The following is a 19768-nucleotide window of genomic DNA, read 5'->3' on the forward strand; positions in this document are numbered from 1 at the left end:
AGAGAGAGGGAGAAAGGTACTAAACATGGATTTCAGCTGTGATCATACTAAAAACACTATTATAACAATATTATTGATTTGCTTATTAGGCCACACATAATATATTTGCTAATAGAAATTTAAACTGTTTATGTAACTTACCTGTTTACAAGCACTATCTGTGAGAAACCATAACACAATGGATATGACTTGCATTATATTTGAGAAAAGTAGTTGCAGTGATTTCTGATACATCTGAAGGATACTGGTTCTCTTCTGAATTGGCATGATATCCATGCTGCTTGCTACAAAATGCCTTAATCCATTCTGATTTTCTTTAATTAATTCATTTATAGAATATTCCTCATTCTGAAGCATTGCAAACTACTTTACAGAAGTAAAAGGAAAGAATTGATATACATGAAATATAAAGTGAAGAGGGTGAAACATGTTACTCACACCTTCTTGTCAACTGTCTGTAACACTGGTCTACAATTTTTGAGAAGTCGTCTGCTTCAGAGATAAAATGTGCTATTTATTATGTATTTTGATGTGCTGAATTCAAATATGACAATTAAAACAACTGATTGGCTACTGTTTCTAAGATACTTAAGTTTTTACATTTTATGTCTATGTATATTGTGTAGATAGTAGAGTTTTAATCATAAATTGTAACCCTAGGTCTTGTCATGTGTTTATGGTTGCTTTACATGATAATATTTCACCTGTCCTGTTTATGTAACTGTTTAAAAATCAGCAAAAGGGTTATATAAATAAAATTTATTATGAAACAAAAGGCAAAAAACTATTATGTACATAGTTTAGTCCTATTCAGTGTCTACTCGGCGCTTCTTGGCTTGTCTCTTGTATTCATTAAATGGAGCATCTCTTGTCACTGTCCAGCAATATTGCAATACTGCAAGCATTGATGGGCTCCATTTGCCCTGATAGCGTTTCTCCATTGTTGCAATGTCCTGGTGAAATCGCTTGCCGTGCTCGTTGCTCACTGCTCCGCAGTTCGGTGGAAAAAAATCTAGATGAGAGTGCAAAAAATGTATCTTTAGTGACATGTTGCAACCAAGGCTTTTGTATGCCTTGAGGAGGTTTTCCACCAACAACCTGTAGTTGTCTGCCTTGTTGTTTCTGAGAAAATTTATTGCCACTAACTGGAAGGCTTTCCAAGCCGTCTTTTCCTTGCCACGCAGTGCATGGTCAAATGCATCATCTCGAAGAAGTTCACGAATCTGAGGACCAACAAAGACACCTTCCTTTATCTTAGCTTCATTTAATCTTGGAAATTTTCCACGGAGGTACTTGAAAGCTGCTTGTGTTTTGTCAATGGCCTTGACAAAGTTCTTCATCAGACCCAGCTTGATGTGTAAGGGTAGTAACAAAATCTTCCTTGATTCAACAAGTGGTGGATGCTGAACGCTTTTCCTCCCAGGCTCCAATGACTGTTGGAGTGGCCAGTCTTTCTTGATGTAGTGGGAATCTCTTGCATGACTATCCCATTTGCAGAGAAAACAACTGTACTTTGTGTATCCAGTCTGCAGACCAAGCAAGAGAGCAACAACCTTCAAATCGCCACAAAGTTGCCACTGATGTTGGTCATAGTTTATGCACCTCAAAAGTTGTTTCATGTTGTCATAGGTTTCCTTCATATGGACTGCATGACCAACTGGAATTGATGGCAAAACATTGCCATTATGCAGTAAAACAGCTTTAAGACTCGTCTTCGATGAATCAATGAACAGTCTCCACTCATCTGGATCGTGAACGATGTTGAGGGCTGCCATCACACTGTCGATGTTGTTGCAGGCTACAAGATCACCTTCCATGAAGAAGAATGGGACAAGATCCTTTTGACGGTCATGGAACATGGAAACCCTAACATCACCTGCCAGGCGATTCCACTGCTGTAGTCTGGAGCCCAACAGCTCTGCTTTACTCTTGGGTAGTTCCAAATCCCTGACAAGGTCATTCAGTTCACCTTGTGTTATGAGGTGTGGTTCAGAGGAGGAGGATGGGAGAAAATGTGGGTCCTGTGACATTGATGGTTCAGGACCAGAAGTTTCATCCTCTTCCTCTTTCTCATCTGACTCAAGTGAGAATGATTCTGGTGCATCAGGAACCGGCAGTCCTTCTCCATGGGGTACTGGGCGTATAGCTGATGGAATGTTTGGATAATGCACAGTCCACTTTTTCTTCTTTGACACACCTTTCCCAACTGGAGGCACCATGCAGAAGTAACAATTGCTGGTAATTCTCAATTTCCCCGTAGAAAGGGCTTGTCTACACGAACATTTAATTTGGGGTGTGTATCTAGCCTTCATTAGACTGCTGTGGTCTAACTGTTTGAGTGCACCCTGCTGATGGGTATTAACAGTTTGTTTCAAAGAGAACTTGGCTAGAGTGCTCTAATGAACTCTTAATATGCAGCAGCAGGTTGTGCCTGAACAGTTAGCCCACAGCAGACTATTGCCAGCTAGAGTCATACCGCAGCTTTCCATGATCTGATTGTTTGTGGAGTCAACCCCTGAACCTCATTCCCTACTATACACACCCTCTGTCTCAGTCCTATCCTTATTTTATTACAGGCCGCAACGTAATCTTCTGCCATAAGCAAAAGCAGCGGATCTTCTCCATGAGTTGGGCTGGGGAGTTGCAGCAGTAGATCCCTGTCTTCTCCCTTTTCAAGGTTTCAGCAGTGTATCTTGCTATCTCTCCATTTAGGCCTCTGTGTGTATGGATGTGTGGGAAAGGATTGCAACAGCAGATCCTCTTCTCCTTCCACAGGTACCTGATTACTATCACCCCAGTTGCTATTGGAGGAACAGTAAGAGGGGAGGAAGACAGCTGATCTCCAAAAGCCACAAGAGAGCTCTTAAAAGCCAAAGGATAAAACTGCAGAGGGAAGACATGTTAGGAAACTCTGTGGTGGCCTGTTTCTCTTAGGAAAGAGGGCAGTGAAGCTCTCTCTCCTCACTAAGACTGTCCCTTTGAAAGAGGTATCTCATATTTTTCACCATGTTACTCCTCTCCTGTTCAAAGTTCAGGGAACTAATTCAGAGTTCTTAGGAAGAATGCTGACATATAAAGTTGTCATGATTAGGCTTCAAAGTCAACATTCTTTTGAGATGAATGAGTAGCTTCTCTTAAAGCTAGTGGACCAGATCCTGAGTTGGTGCAAATTCAGAATAGCTACATTGATCAATGTGAACGTACGTGTGTGTGTGTGTGTACACACAAATACATGACCCTTCTAAATAAGAAATTTAAAGTCCACGTTTTTGCATGTGTATTATGTTGTAACATGTGGGCATCTGTCATTACACAATTATATGATGTGGTCCCCTTGTGGTGGGCTGTCTGGAGCCCATGCTCAAGATGTTACAGAAAGTCCCTCTGACCACTACCCCATGCTGCTCATCCATGTGGGCACTAATGACTATGGCTCTGAGCAGATCACCAGTGACTGCAGAGCTCTAGGAGCAAGGGTGAAGGGATTGGGAGTGTAAGTTGTGTTCTTGTTTATTGTATCGGTTGAGGGTTAGGGCCCTCACACATCCTGGAGATGAGTGCATGGTTGTGCAGATGGTGTGGATGGGAGGGCTTAGGCTTCCTTGACCATGGGATGTTGTTACCAGAAGAAGGTCTCCGGGGCAGGTGACAAAAGCCCACAGGAAAGCATAAAACATGTTCCCTTAACAGAGGGTTAGATGTTGTCGGGGACATGGAAAATTACTATAGGGTTATAGAAGCAACAAGAGGGATGAGGCATAGAAAAAGTACTTATGGAAAAGTAATACTGCAAAACACAAAATTTCCAGTAAGTTCTTGGAATGTATTGGGAACAACTTTTTGTTTCAGAAATTGGAGTAAGTAATCAGAGGGACAGCCATTTTAGATTTGATTCTGGCCACCAGGGAGGAAATGGTTGTGAATGTGAAGGTGGAAGGTGATTTTGGTGAAAGTGATCATGAACTGATAGATTTAATGATTCTAAGGAAAGGAACATGTGAAAGCAGGAGAATAAGGATGATGGACTTTAAAAAAGCAGATTTAACAAACTCAGAACTGATAAGTAAAGTCCCATGGGAAGAAAATCTCAGGGAAACAATAGTTCAGGAAGGCTGGCACATTCCCAAGCAGATAATATTAAAGGCACAATTACAAACTATCCCAGTGTGAAGGAAAGATAGGAAGAATTGTAAGAGGCCAATATGGCTCCATCAAGAGCTCTTTAATGACCTGATAATCCAAAAGGAAACCTACAAAAAAGTGGAAGGACTAGTTGGACTAATTGCTAAGGAGGAGTACAAAAGAATAGCACAAATGTGTAGAGAGAAAATCAGAAATGCTAAGACACAAAATGAGTTATACGCAACAAGGTACATAAAAGGCAATAAGAAGAGGTTCTTTAAAGAAATTAGGAGCAACAGAAAGACAAAGGAAAGCACAGGTCTTCTACTTAGCAGGGGAGGAGAGCTAATAACTCATGACACCAAGAAAGCTGAGGTGTTTAATGCCTATTTTGCTTCAGTCTTCACTAAAAAGGTTAATAGTGACCAGATACTCATCACAATTAATATTAACAAAATGAAGAAGGAACACAAGCCAAAATAGGGATAGAACAGATTAAAGAATATTTGGATAAGTTAGAGGTATTCAAGTAGGCAGGGCCTGATGAAAGTCATTCTAGGGAATTTAAGGAACTAGCTAAAGGAATTTCAGAACCATTAGCAATTATCCTGGAGAACTCATGGAGGATGGGTGAAATCCCAGAGGACTGGAGAAGGGCAAACATAGTACCTGTCTGTAAAAAGAGGAACAAAGGAAAATCTGGGAACTATCGACCAGTCAGCCTAATGTTGATACCTGGAAAGATACTGGAACAAATTATTAAACAATCAGTTTGTAAGAACCTAGAAGATAATAGGAGTATAAGAAATAACCAGCATGGATTTGTCAAGAACAAATCATGCCAAACCAACCTAATTTTTTTTTGGCAGGGTTACTGGATTAGTAGATGGAAGGAAGCAGTACACATGATATATCTTGATTTTAGTAAAGCTTTTGACATCTCATTGGCAAACTAAGGAAATATGGTCTAGATGAATTTACTGTGGGGTGGGTGCACAATTTGTTGAAAGACCTTACTCAAATAGTAGTTAACAATGGTTTGCTGACAAACTGAGAATGCATAACTAGTTTGGTCCCACGGGGATCAGTCCTGGGTCTGGTATTATTCAATATTTTCATTAATGACTGGGATAATGGAATGAAGAATATGCTTATAAAATTTGCAGATGACACCAAGTTGGGAGGAGTTCCAAGCATTTTGGAGGACAGAATTAGAATTCAAAAGATCCTTGACTAACTGGAGAATTGCTCTGAATTGAACAAGATGAAGTTCCAAGTGCAAAATACTTCACTTGGGAAGGAAAAATCAAATGCTGGGCACAACACTTTAGGAAAGATGTGCAAAAATTTGAGAGAGTCCAGATGAGAGCAACAAAAATGATAAAAGATTTAGAAAACCTGCCTATAAGGAAACATTAAAAACTGGGCATGTTTAGTCTTGAGAAATGAAGACTAAAGGGGCACCTGATAAGTCTTCACAAATGTCAAGGACTGTTATAAATAGGATGGTGATTGATTGATCTCCATATACACTGAAGGTAGGACAAGGAGTTATGGATTTAATCTTGCAAGGGAAATGTAGGTTAGATATTAGGAAAAACTTTCTAACTATAAGGGCAGTTATTCTCTGAAATAGGCTTCCAAGGGAAGTAGTTGAATCCCCATCCTCAAAGATTTTTAAGAACAGGTTGGATGAACACCTGTCAGGGATAATCTAGGTTTACTTGATCCTGGCTCATCTCAGGGGGCTGGACTTGATGTCTTCTCAATGTCCCTTCTAGTCCTACATTTCTATGACCTTATAACATTAAATAAAGCTACACAACAGAGCATTCTCTTGTGTAAATACTTTGCAAAAATGGTTAATTGGTATAGATGTTTTATACCTAGCTTTATTCACACAGGGCAATTAGTATACCTGTGCCTACTTCAAAAGTGAGAATGCAAATGGAATCTTATCTAAGGTGGGATTAATGATTGGGGTTTTGGAGTACATTTATGTTTCAAATGTGTAATTTTCTCTATATATAATATCTATGGTATCAACACAATACATTCTCTTCTCTCTGAGTTAGTTGCTTCACTTTCTTTTGGACTGCAACTTTTCAAATGACTATTTTCATGTCTTCTGCCTTGGCCAGTGGCAGATTTAGAGTTAGTGGGGCCCTGTGTGCAGCTTCTTTTCGGGGCCCTCCCTCCGGACCCAGCCAAAAAAAAGAACATTCTCTCTTATCTCCCCTCCCGTTTTTCATTATTTTTTCTTCATCCTCCTCCTATATTATAAGTAATGGGAAGTAAGTGAAAATAAAGTGATGTACCTTGATTAGGGCAGGGGGTTGGGGTGCAGGAGGGGGTGCGGGATTCGGGCTCTGGGAGGGAGTTTGAATGCTGGGTGCGGGCTCTGGGCTGGAGTAGGGGTTGGGGTGTGGGGGGGTGAGGAGTGCGAGCTCTGGGAGGAAGTTGGGGCTCTGGGCTGGGGCAGGGGGATGGGGTGCGGGAGAGGGGCAGGGGGTCGGCACTTNCTCTGGGCTGGGGCAGGGGGATGGGGTGCGGGAGAGGGGCAGGGGGTCGGCACTTACCTCGGGCAGCGTGGCTGCAAAGCAACTGGCGCACACACCTCCTCCAGCAGTGGCTTCTAGGTGGGGGGAAGGGCAGGGGGTCTCCACCTGCCGCTGCCTGCAGGCACCATCGCCGCAGTTTCCGGCCAATGGGAGCTGCAGAGTCGGCACTTGGAGTGGGGGCAACATGCGGAGACACGCCCCCCCAGGGGTTGCAGGGACATGCCGGCCACTTCCGGGAGCGGCATGGCATGGAGGGAGGGAGGCAGAGCAGGTAGGGAGCCACCTTAGTGTGCTGGCACATCTCTGTATGCCCCTTGGGAGGGAGAGGGGCAGCGGGTCTCCATGCACTGCCTAGGGTGGGGGCAGCGCACGGTGCCACCTCCCGCTCCCCCCGCCAGGAGTGCGCAGAAATGTGCCAGCAGCCGGCCTCTTTCAGGAGCGGCGTGGGGCCACCGGCCACAGTATGCAGGCAGCGTGCCTGCCTGAGCCCTGCTGTGCCGCTGGCCGGGACTCAGAGGCAGGTTGTCAGATGAGATTTGTCCTGCATTTTGCGGGAGCCCTGTCATTGGAGGCTCCGTGCCACCACATGGTTTGTTTCATGGTAAATCCGCTCCTGGCCTTGTCCCTTCTTATGAAATGTTTTAAATATAGGTTACCATGGGTAAAACTCACTCCAGTGTGGAACGCCACATAAGGTTTCAAAATAAGGTTTTAGTGGTGCTTAAGCACTGTATAGGTCTTGAGCTGGCTCTCAGAATAGTGAATAGCCCCCGTCTTTTAAAACTATACAATATCATAGAACTTTTATGTCTTTCTCAATGATTTAATTGTCATTCCAAGGACAGATGGGGGGAGAAAGTGTTTAACATGTATTGATAACTGGAAGAGTATGTTGTATTTCATTGTTACAAAGATGTAAGTATGTTAATTTACATGTGTGATTAGATATGCCTAAATATACATATGTATATGGGTTTAAATTTTTGTTTTCTCTAGGACAGATATTACCACTGAGAAATAAATAAATAAAGCCCATTTTGCTTTATTTTAAAATGTGAATGTATTGTTATACATTTAAATGCATTAGTTGTGACAAGTGGATTGGAGAATTTTTATTTACTGAGTTTGTTGCTTATAGTCCATTTTAAACCAAATACATAATAACAGAGTACCTTTGAAAAGTAAAAGGGGCTTTCACTATTCTGAGAGCCAGAAAGGGGAATTTCAAAAGGGGCAAGGTAGAACAAAAGTGTAATCTTTGCCATTAATTTATAAGGGAAAATATATGTAGTATTGAGGTTTACAACAAATGTTGGCATAGTCCCCTAAGTACAGTACTGTCTCTGATTTTTCACAGAATCAGTCACTTAAAGCAATTTAGGTAATGATATTCTGGCATGCATTTCTACTATTTTATTTATGCCATTTGCCTAGCTCATTGGAATGCAGTACCTTTGCTGTTTGGTACAGTAAAAACACTCTATAATATCTATTATGGCATGGTCAAAGGATAATTTATTGTCAAATAGAAAAATAGGTCAACACTAATGTCACTTGATGATCAACCCCCCAAGTTTAATAAAACATCTCACCAGCATGCATTCTGTGCAGTGGCTGATATTTTATTAGGACTACAGTACCTGACTATAGCAGTAGTGTAATTACTGAGCTGTCAGTGTGATAAGTGGGATTAATGGCAGCCTGATGCACTTTAGTCTGCAGAGCACTCAGAGAACTGGAAGATGGTATTATTATCAGAGTGAGCCTACTGGCATATTCATGGCACCCCCTACCCCCCCCCAAAAAGCTATAATTCAGGTTTGCTTTGCCCTGCCTCATTAACACCTGATGTTTTCAACAGCTGTTGTTTGTGAACCATCTCAATAATAATAATAAAAGAAATTATTTGGTAAAGATACTTAATAAACACAACCATTAATCTATACATTGGCTATCCTGTCATGGGGCCTTTCTATACATTTTTAATATAATATACTTTGTCTTAAGGGTAGTCCACGCATACCTGCCTAAAGAGCTATTGCATTTTAAAAACTGTCTTGAGTTGGGGCAGTGGTGGAGAAAAGATATAAAAGAACGGCTGCTTTTTTCTTACATATGATTCTGAAGTTTGTTCTCACCTCTCTGTCTACACAGCCAAAATTGTCAGACAAGCCCTCATCATGTCACATCTCGATACTACAACCTCTTCTTTTCTGGTCTTGTATACTGCAGCCTTGCTCCCATCAAGTTTGCTTAGAGTACTCAGATCACTTGTTCTTTCGTGCTTCCTCAAATGCATGGGAAAAAAACTCTGTTATAAAATCCAAACAACTATTACCATATCCTTCTCCAAATTCCCAGTTAACTCGTCTCTGAAATGATGTCCACAAAATACTGATTGCTAATCATGGTGAGATAGGTGACAAGCTGTGACTGTTTCCTTTTCTTACTCACTTGCTTTACGACCAGTTGGAACAAACCAATGAACAAACAAACAAACAAAACGCATAAACACCCCCAATACATTAACAAACAAATCTTTACCAATTATTCATTATATGCATTTGCTTATATGTTTTATCCCTATCCTGGACTCTGCAACTCATTGTGTTTTTAGACTGTAAGCCCCTTACGACTAGGATGATCTCTTTCTATGTTTGTACAGCACCCAACATAATGGGACCCTAATCCTTGTGGTTGTACTATAATGGTAATATTTATTACTAAATAATAATGGGAGATTTGGGAATGCTGTACGAGTAGCCATGTTAGACCTGAAAAATGTTTATTTTTTTGCTATTTTCTGTAAGTTGATGTAGACATCTTTTATAACTATGCTGAAAAGTATCCAGAATAATTAAATGAATTCTGAGATTATGAGTAGTGTGGCATTTGGTCTATGATATTTCACTAAAGTGTAAAGCCAAAAAAAAAAAACCCTCATAAAAATCTTTTAACAGGGTATCATTTTAACTCTTTAGCTGATGCTTGCTTTTTTTAAAAATCATGCATCAATTAGATTATTCTTTAGGGTCCAATCCTGTAAAAGGACTTGTGGAGGTGAACTTAGACCTCTATGCCCACATGGATGCCTTTGCAAGAATGGGTCATTAATCACTACTACTTAAGTCTGTGTATTTTATTATACAATATAATTTGTCATGGGGGGGGAAAAAGTTCCCGTTCTGCCCTCAGATATGCGTTCAAAACTCCAGTCAACTTCAGTGCAAGTTGCCATTGGAGTGCTGATTTGTACTCCCGAAGTCACAGATTGTAAACCCACAGTTTAGAAGTAAAAATTCGTCCTTTTATCTAAATCTTAAACTAACTCATTAAAGTAATTGTATTGCACAAAATAAGAGACCCAATATTTAGCAGCCATTCTTCCTTGGGACCGAAACGGGGTAAACCATATAAATCATTAATTATTTTTATCATCTTTCCTATAAAAGTATCATAAAACTCTACATATCTGATTATTCAGTTGTCAAAATTATACTCGCAATTACACCTATAGAACTTCATTAATGAATTTCATCTGTTTTACAGTTGGAAAAACTAAGGCACACAGACCTTGCCTAAGATCACAGAAGAATTTGTTACAGAGCCAGGTCTAGAAAAAAAAAATTTAGATTGTGAAGATATATTAACTGTTTGTGAAGCAGATACTACAGTGATGAATACTATTGAAAGTCCTATGATGAAATTAATAATTCTCTTCAGAGCAGAGTTTGAATGGTATTTAGGAAATAAGGCCTGTGCCCATGCATTGAATAAGGAAGAATAAAATAATAAGGAATACAAATAAAGAGAAAAATCAAATAGCTACTCATTCAGTGAGCATCATCCATCCTGTGCACTGAACAAGGCAGAGGTCCAATGGAAAAAATAGTATGATTTTATAAGAAGACTGTGTATGGCACAAGGGCTCCCAAATAATGTTCAATGGATAATTAAAATGGTGGCATTTCCTACCTTTTGAGTGCTTAACTTTTCAGTCTTAACATTCTTTTAACATATTTGTATATGTAATATAGAGATAGATTGCACATTCAAAATAGTGGATTTTATGGATCTGCTTGTTATAGAAGAAGGTTGCTCTTCTGGCTAAAACACCCAACCAAAGAGATCAGAGTTCTCTTTTTAGCTCACCGCAGCCTTCTTGTGTGGCTTTAGGCTATTTGTTTAACATATCTGTGCTTCAATATCCCCATCTTTAAAATGGGGATGATAAAACTTACCTCCCTATATTGTTGTGAGAGTTAATTCAATAATGTTTACAAAGCACTTTGAAATACTTATATGGAAGTCTCTATAGAAATGTAAAGCATTATTATTTTATAGACTTATCAATTTGTACATGAAAAAACGTATGCTATTGGCAGTATTTGTACTGTATGTCTCCTTAACTCATTATTTTTTTTCCCTAGGTGCTTAAAGTGTGCAGATGCCCCCTGTCAGAAGAGCTGCCCAACTAATCTAGACATCAAGTCATTTATCACAAGTATTGCAAACAAGGTAAAAGCAGACTCACAGTAGTAAATGAAAAGCAAGAACAGCAGTTGCTTGCATTTCTCTTTGGGTAATTGAATTACAATCCTTATCTTTGTAGACTCTAATAAAATAATGTTTAGAACAGGTATGATCAAATTTAACAGATTCTTCTTAATTTTTAATTATTCTTACTGATATTGTTCTTTGGCAATATTGTAAATGCACAGACTGTACGGTAAATCTGTTTCTTTAGCAGATTTATTTTTCTTTCAGGTATTTGTTTTGGATGGATTTAATCAATTAATAGTATTGACAAAACAAAACACTTCAGTGTAACAAATTCATTGTATTGTTACCTGACTGAGCCATTATAGTTACAAGACATTATTTTTTTTCCATTAGAGAATAAATATTTTCAGGAAATGATTATAATTTTCTTAATAAAATTTGTTTTGGGCTGACACATGGCATGCAGGTGCTCATCTCAGGGATGAATGTTTTTCATTACTATGGTTCAAGTAAATAAGCTTTATCATTTTTTATTCACAAAACCCAATAATATTAATAAATTATTACAACAATAAATATAATCAACTTTAATAAGGTGGAGTGTTTCCAGATGCTATCCTGTTAATGGAGAAAAAATACTTTCTGTTGCCTTCAGATCTGTAAGTACCTTTTAACAGTCAAAAATACAAACCTTGAAGCTGACTGCACAGCTAATATGAAAATATCTGTCTGTATTAATCAGGCTGTGAGGGACATTCGAATCCTGAAAATATATTAGTTACCACTTACCTTTTAAAAATTCATTTAAGTCTTTTAGTGAAGCTTGATTTGCTGTTACTCCATCCAAGTTTGGGGACTACTGGGAGGGCTTGAGTCTGTTTTGGGTGAGAGGTTTACGGAAGCAGCTGGCCTCATCTCCTTCTACCTGTTTCTCACACACATCCTGCCGGTGCTGGAGTCCACATAGTTAAAATGAGAGAAAAGTGGATCTTGTATACACATTGAGGGTAAGGTAGCAGCCACATTGTGGGTGAGTTAACAGCCAAGTTGTTTTTATTACACATTGCGTATTATATGAGCTGAAACCCTCACAGTAAATTCTATATATTTACAATAAACATTGGGACAAAAGGAGTTATTAAGACATATGTCGTTTATAATATAATTACATGTTAACATGGTTAACAATTATTGTAGCATTGTGTCCGGCATCTGCATATAGACTGCTCTGTTATATAATCTGTTATGTTAATGCTGCATTTATTTTTATGAATGCCAGGTATCTGTTTCCACTGATACTGTTCTACTTTGAGGCATATCACTTCTTAATGGATCCTTGAAATATAGTGAAACAGAGAAGCCCTCAACAGAGAAGATACAAAGCAGTAATGAATCTGCTGGTCTTCCCCTTTCCACTGCATTATAGTACCCTAAAACCCTAGAGCAAATTTCAATATGGAAGCATTGTAGTACGGTGGTTTCTCCCCTTCAAGGACAACGGCCCTTTTAAGAATTGGTGTTCAGGAAGAATTAGCAGAACCTAACTGGGAATGGGGACCAGGTGTGAGTCAGAGACCTGGTCTGAGCTCAGTCAAAGGGAGAGCTATGAGAGACATGCAGGGAAGGGCTGAGAGATAAAATGGATATCCCGGGCTTGAGGAAGTCTGTCTGAAGTGAAACACAGCTTCAGGAATGGGGGCTCGGTTATCCTGTTCCAAGGGAAAGCTGGGGGCTGAGAGAAGCCTGCTAGGATTACAGTACAGCCCAAGGAAGGAGGGCTGTGGTCACTCTGTCCCAAGGAAGAGGATGTTTAAGCCCAGGATTGGGACTAGGAAAGATCTGAGAGAAAACACTCTCCAGAGAGAGTACATAGACACATAAGAAGAGGTGCTGGGAGGGAAAGAGAGTGAATAAGGCTTTGAGTTACAGGGCAGATAGCCCAGTTGTCTAGGGTTCCAGTGGCAGGGAACCCATTGTAAAGGGTTGGGTGGGTCCCTCCTATGCGGTTACCCTGAGAGAATGTACAGAGACCCCTGCTGTTAAAGGAGGAAGAAGTGATTGAGTAGAACCCTGAAGGGCTGGAAGATGAAAAGTTGAAGGTTGTGGTGTGCTACAGGACAACCCCTCAGAAGAAGGGCTTTGCTCAGCATGGGTCTGAGGTTAGAGCGAGTGGTGTTTTTCTTTGGACTTTCATTATCTCGGTCACTTCAGCAACTGAACTATGCTGAAGTCCCAGAGAACCATCACCGATGAGGGGAAACTGAGGCAGGGTGACTGCAATGCCATGAGGAGGGGATATGTTCTGGGGTCGCATCCTGCTACAGGTATGTGGAGATAATATTAAGGGTCTGATTTTAATGGTTTTTGGGTAAAATCCTGACACAGTTGAAATCAGTGGGAAGACTCCTACTGATCTAAATAGAGCCAGGATGACACAAGTTGTGTATGGGCTATATAGATAGGGTACTTTCCTTAACACGTAGTTCTGTGTGATTGTTTTATGTCACATCTCCCAAAGCTGTCATGTGACCTGTAGGCACTCAGTCAGTCAGTGGTTGGCCCAGCGTGAATAACTTCACACCAGTTGCTCCTTCATCAGGAAGTTCTGCTTTAGAAAAAAAAATGGCATATCACAGCCATTCTCTAAAGAGCTTCAGTGTTTCTTAGGGGAAAATCTAAAACCTCAAATTACTCAGCAATTACTAACCTGCAATCATAGCATGACTTGCCTGGCTCTTAGGGACCCTCCATGCCTATAACTACAGTCTCTTTTTCTCATGCAACAAACCTCGATGCCAACTCTGCCCACATATCTACACCAGCAACACCATCACAGGACCTAACCAGATCAGCTACAACATCACTGGTTCATTCACCTGCACGTCCACCAATGTTATATATGCCATAATATGCCAGCAATGCCCCTCTGCTATGTACATTGGCCAAACTGGACAGTCACTACACAAGAGGATAAATGGACACAAGTCAGATATCAGGAATGGTAATATACAAAAACCTGTAGGAGAACACTTCAACCTCCCTGGCCACACAATAGCAGATGTAAAGGTTGCCATCTTACAGCAAAAAAACTTCAGGACCAGACTCCAAAGAGAAACTGCTGAGCTCCAGTTCATTTGCAAATTTGACACCATCAGATCAGGATTAAACAAAGACTAGGCATGCAGTTTCTCCTCCCTTGGTGTTCACACCTCAACTGCTAGCAGAGCACCTCACCCTCCCTGATTGAACTAACCTCATTATCTCCATACTGATTTATACCTGCCTCTGGAGATTTCCATTACTTACATCTGAAGAAGTGAGGTTCTTACCCACGAAAGCTTATGCTCCCAATACTTCTGTTAGTCTTAAAAGTGCCACAGGACGCTCAGTCTCTTTTCAGAAGCAGTAAATTTTGCAGAGAAGGGCTCAACAATATTTTTTGCCTGGTGCTGGTGCCTGAAAAATATGACAAGACTGACAGTATTGTTGAACACAGCACAATGATGGCTTAAAAAAATATCAAGTGGTTACACTTTCCTCATTGTGCTGGCCAGAACGTTAGGACAAAGATATATAGTCATTTACTGCATCTGTAAAATCAGCTCTGCACCTCAGTGTTCTCAGTTCCCAGAATAAGCTACATGCAGCCTTATGTTGCACTCTCTTACCCTAGCCCCTGTGGAGGAAATCTAAAGTTGCCTAGTTGCGTGAGTATCTCAGTGTTACAGGTGTACTGTAAATTAAAATGAACATTAGTTGTTGTTTTTTTTAAAAAAAAGCCCCCAAAATGAAACAAACTGATATGTGATGTTTAGTGATTGTTGCTGTGCAGAAGAGACCAGAGAGATTCTCCCTTCTCCGTCCTGCTCCCAAGTCACCACCAATGCCTATACCTCCCCCCGTTCATGCTCCTACCAGCTTCCTAAGGACACACATCACTCTACAATCTCTACTCCTCAAGAACCGTTAGATGCAATTCTCCACATCTCCTATCATTTTCTAGCCCATATTACATTACTAACAGGCCCCAATTTATATCAGGACCCCAATGTGCTAGGAACTGTACAGACACACAGAGAGACATTGTCCCTGCCTCAAAGAGTTTACAGCTTAAGTAGACAAGATAGGCAAAGGGTGGGAGATAAACAGAGGCACACAAAGGTGAAATGACTTGCTCAAGATCACATAGAAGGACAGAGGTACAGCTGAGGTTAGAATCCATCTCTCCACCCTTCTAGTCCTAGGCCATTTCCTCTAGGTCAGGGGTGAATAACGTTCGGCATGCAGCCCACCAGGGTAATCCACTGGCAGGCCGCCAGTTTGTTTACGTTGACTGTCCGCAGGCATGGCCCCCCGTAGGTCCCAGTGGCTGCGGTTCATGATTCCTGGCCAATGGGGGCTGTGGCAAGTGGTGCGGGCCACAAGGATGTGCTGGCTGCCACTTCCCACAGCTCCCATTGGCTGGGAATGGCGAACCATGGCCACTGCGAACTGCGGGCGGTCAGCGTAAACAAAATGTCTCACGGCCCGCCAGTGGATTGCCCTGACGGGCCACGTGCCAAAAGTTGCCAACCCCTGCTCTAAGTCACTACTGTCTATGTGGATTTGTGCATAATTACAAGTATGTATATGACATTTTTAGAACTGATTAAAAAGCAGAAAATCTAGTTTTAGTGAATACATTTGAAATTTGTTTTCATTTTGAAAAATTTGAAATAGACTAAATTTTTGGTTTCTCAAATTGTTTTGTGGAATTTTCAATTGATTTTTTTCTTTGATTAAAATCATCACTGAAAGTGCCATCAAAATTTTTTGTTGACTGAAAAAAATTGATACAAGATTTTAAAGAAAAACACATTTTGACAAACGTTAATTGACAATATAAGTGCTTTGTTAAAAAATCATTTTTTAAAGAGACCATTTTGATTAAAAATATTTTACTTTGAAATATCTTCTGTCATTTGCATCTTGTAAATAAACAACTATTAATAATTTTAATCTGATTACCCATGAAGACTCCTGTTGGTGTCTAGACAAAATATTCTCTTGACCAGTGAAAGGTTGAAGTTTGGAAGATTCGGGTGTTTAGTAAGAAATCCAGAATCTGGATGCTTAGCTGGACCTGTTGAGGTCCCCCTTCTCCTTCTCAATCTACTCCTGTCCTTATCAAATCCCTCTCTAACCCCTCAACAAACTCCTGTTCTCCCCCAAATAGGTTCCTGCACCATCTCACCTTCCTAAGGCCCTTAAGCACTTCTAGCGCAGCAACTTCCTCACTCAATGGACAGTCTTCCTCCCTCACCTGGGGGAAGCTCCAGAGCAGGTTATATTTGCAGACAATACTGTAGCTAAGAGAATTTCCAGACTGGCTTAAATATCAAAATGATGATGTGCAGGGAGAAGGAAGGTTTCATGGATTCCAAGACTAGAAGGGACTGTTGTAATCATCTAGTTTGACATCCTCTGTAGCGCAGGCCACAGAACTTCCTCAAAATAATTTCTAGAGCACATATTGTAGAAAAACATCCAACCTCAATTTAAAAATTGTTAGTGATGGAGAATCCACCATGACTCTTGGTAAATTGTTCCAGTGATTAATTACCCTCCCTGCTAAAAATGTATGCCTTATTTTCAGACTGAATTTGTCTAGCTTCATTCAGCCATTGGATCTTGTAATACCTATTTCGATCTTGTAATACCTTTCTCTGCTAGATCGAAGTGCCCATTTTTAAATATTTGTTCCCCATGTAGATACTTGTGAATTGTAATCGTCACCCCTTAACCATCTTTTTGTTAAGTTAAAATGTAACATACTTAAAGGCCTGGTCTACACTTAAAAATTAGATTGACCTAGTTATGTCACTCAGGGCTGTGAAAAATTTCATGCCCTGAGCACTGAAGTTAGGCCAACCTAACCCCTAGTTTAGACACAGCTAGATTGATGGAAGGATTCTTGTATTGACCTAGCTACCACCTCTCAGAGAGGTAGACTGATTGCATTGATGGGAAACCTCTTTCATTGATACAGGCAGCATCCACACTACGGCGGCACCGCTGGAGCTCTGTAGCTCTGCTGCTGTAGCAGCTGTAGTGTAGACATGCCCTAAATCATACTATACAAACCAGTTTGCCTATCCTTCATTGTATCCATATTCTTTCACTAAGTAGTTGGTAGTATGACACTCAGGTATTCATTTAAACTGGTTTTATTATAAACATACACTGTTTAAACAGTGGCTTACTGAAAATGTATTCTTTTGTCAGCTATTTAAGGACTCCATTCTATGTAGTATGTTTTGTTGGGAAAAAAAACGATTGTAGCAATCATAAAAGGTCAGGGATTCTTGTTCTCTAAAGCCTGAGGCTTTTTAGATATTTACAGGCCACGTACAATGTAGGCTGTTCCAAGTTGCTCTGCCAGTAGACCTCAACTCAGGAGGGGGGGTTCTTTCTGGGTTGAGAGGGTAATTGAATTGCTAGACTCAATGAGCCTTGGGCCTCTTTGAGAAAAGGATGTCACTTGTGCTGTATTGTGTCAGGCTTCTGTGATTCAGTAGAGTTTATACCAAAACTTCCATTCTTCCTTTTCATACAAACTGGATTACAGCTCTACTTTCCAAAGGTACAATCTATTCTATTGTGTCTTCCCAGTCAGCATTACTCAGTAGCCTTCCTACAGACTGTTGTTTGCAATTGAATCTCTCAATAGGTGAGATGCAACTTTAGATTCACCATACTGTGAATATTAGTTTATTTTTTTAAACTTTAATGTAAAAAAAAAAGATAACAAGTATTCTTTCTAAGCTGCTTTTTGGAGGCCATTTATATTTAACTCTGGTGTTTAAAATCTAGCTGTTACAATAAAAAAAACAACAACTTGTTCTGAAGCTTAAGGGTGTCATGTTTTATTAATCTGCAGAGATACAAGTACTTACAAGCTATAGGAGAAGGATTTTTTTTTCTTGTGTCTTACCCACTTGCAAGAGTGGTGTTAGGATTTTAGAGCCAGCCAGCAGGTTTGTGCCCTGAGTCTCTGCCCCATCACCCCGTCCCAGTTTGTTGAGGCAGGGAAGAGGGCATGGCAAAATGGAGCTCCACAACAGCAGTCCCCCACGGGGTAGGATTCATTAAAGGACCCTATAGCAGTGGTGGATCTTATTGCTGCCCAGAAGCAACTTTAGGCATTGTTGGGGCCTCAGGAATCAGAGTCACAATCAACTCCTTGATGTGTCCCAACCCTGCTTTCCATCCTGTCCCACAATTGCGTAGTCTACCTGCCTGTGCAGTGAGACAGTCTCTGTGTGTCTCATTGTCTGGCACCTTCAGTATCTACCAGTTGTTCTGATAAGACACTGCTGGTGCTATAGATTCCTGTGAGCGGCATTAGCCATAGGAGTCAGTGGACACTGACTTCACTGGATCCTATCAATGGAGCCCTTTGGAAGCCAGCACTCTGGTGAGTGAGAACCCAGTAAAACGACACAGGGTGTAGTTAGAGTAGAAGGGACTTAGGTAGTTTGTATTTTGGGAAGGTACAAGGGATTACTTGCACCTGTAGGGAGCGTGATGTGCTAATGAGATCATTAGCTTACCAGCTAAGTAGCTCTTAGAAGAAAGCAAGCAGTATAAAAGTCTGAGCCAGGGAGCAGGTATGGGCTCCACATAACTGTTGCTATGTTAACATATACCTGGAGTAGAGGGCAGTATCCCTTTCTCAGTGATACTTACAGGAGTGACTGAGTCAGGCATCATAGATCAGTGATGCAGAAATATAATTGTTAATGTTATAAAAAGTCCCTTGAATGGGCACAATTGCTTGAAGTCACACTTGTCTGTCACTACAACACCCAGTTTGGCTAACTCTCATTATTTTATCTCAAGTCTAACAATATTTGGTAGTTTTTCAGGATTTTGTGATTCCTGCTGTCAAACTTGCAATTTTCCCCTTATTCGAAAGAGCCTCCATCTTCCATTAATTTGAATGGGGCAGAAGCCAAACTGCCCTGATTCAACATGGCTATCGTTTCCCAACAGTGTTTCCATGTAGAAGTAAGTCTTCCCTTAGCAAAGATGGTTATCAGCTTCCATTATTTTTAGCAAAACTGAAGCCTGGCTTCCCTCAGGAATGATGTATTCTGTGGATAAGAGGCTGGACAGGAAACGGGAATGTGGTGAGCATGAGGGAGCCCAATGAAGTGCTGAAGGAGCCAGAGAGGGTGCAGAAGGAAGTAGTGTGCAAGTGAGAGGTTCGGGGAAATGTATGGGGTAAGAAGAGACTAGAGGGCATGAGGGAAATGTAGATTGCATAGGAGAGACAGAGAGATTGGGTAATATGGGGTGTAGGGAGGAAGACTGAGGGTTAATGGGGGAATGTATACGGCAGGAGGCTGACGGGGGTTAAAAGAGAGGGGAAATGTTAGGGATAGGATCTTATAAATGGAAAGTGTGGGAAAATAAATGTGCAAATATAATAAGGGCAAATGGGAGACAGGAAACAATGGGGGAACAAGGAGAGAGAATGTGAATGGGAGAGAGGCTATGTGAGGTTGGAAGGGAGATTGGGAAGAGAAAGAAACAGGATT

The 19768-nt window shown here is 40.7% G+C and overlaps 1 protein-coding gene across 2 annotated transcripts in view; it reads left to right on the forward strand.

Annotated features, from left to right (window-relative positions):
* Positions 1-19768, forward strand: part of DPYD (dihydropyrimidine dehydrogenase) — a 595247-nt gene that overhangs the window by 188304 nt on the left and 387175 nt on the right. For both annotated transcript variants that reach the window (XM_034779205.1, XM_034779204.1), the window contains one exon: positions 11114-11201. In XM_034779205.1, coding sequence (XP_034635096.1) covers positions 11114-11201 — 88 coding nt within the window. The remainder of the gene's footprint in view (positions 1-11113; positions 11202-19768) is intronic.

Source organism: Trachemys scripta, chromosome 8 (genome assembly GCF_013100865.1).
Source record: "Trachemys scripta elegans isolate TJP31775 chromosome 8, CAS_Tse_1.0, whole genome shotgun sequence".
NCBI classification, from domain to species: domain Eukaryota; kingdom Metazoa; phylum Chordata; order Testudines; family Emydidae; genus Trachemys; species Trachemys scripta.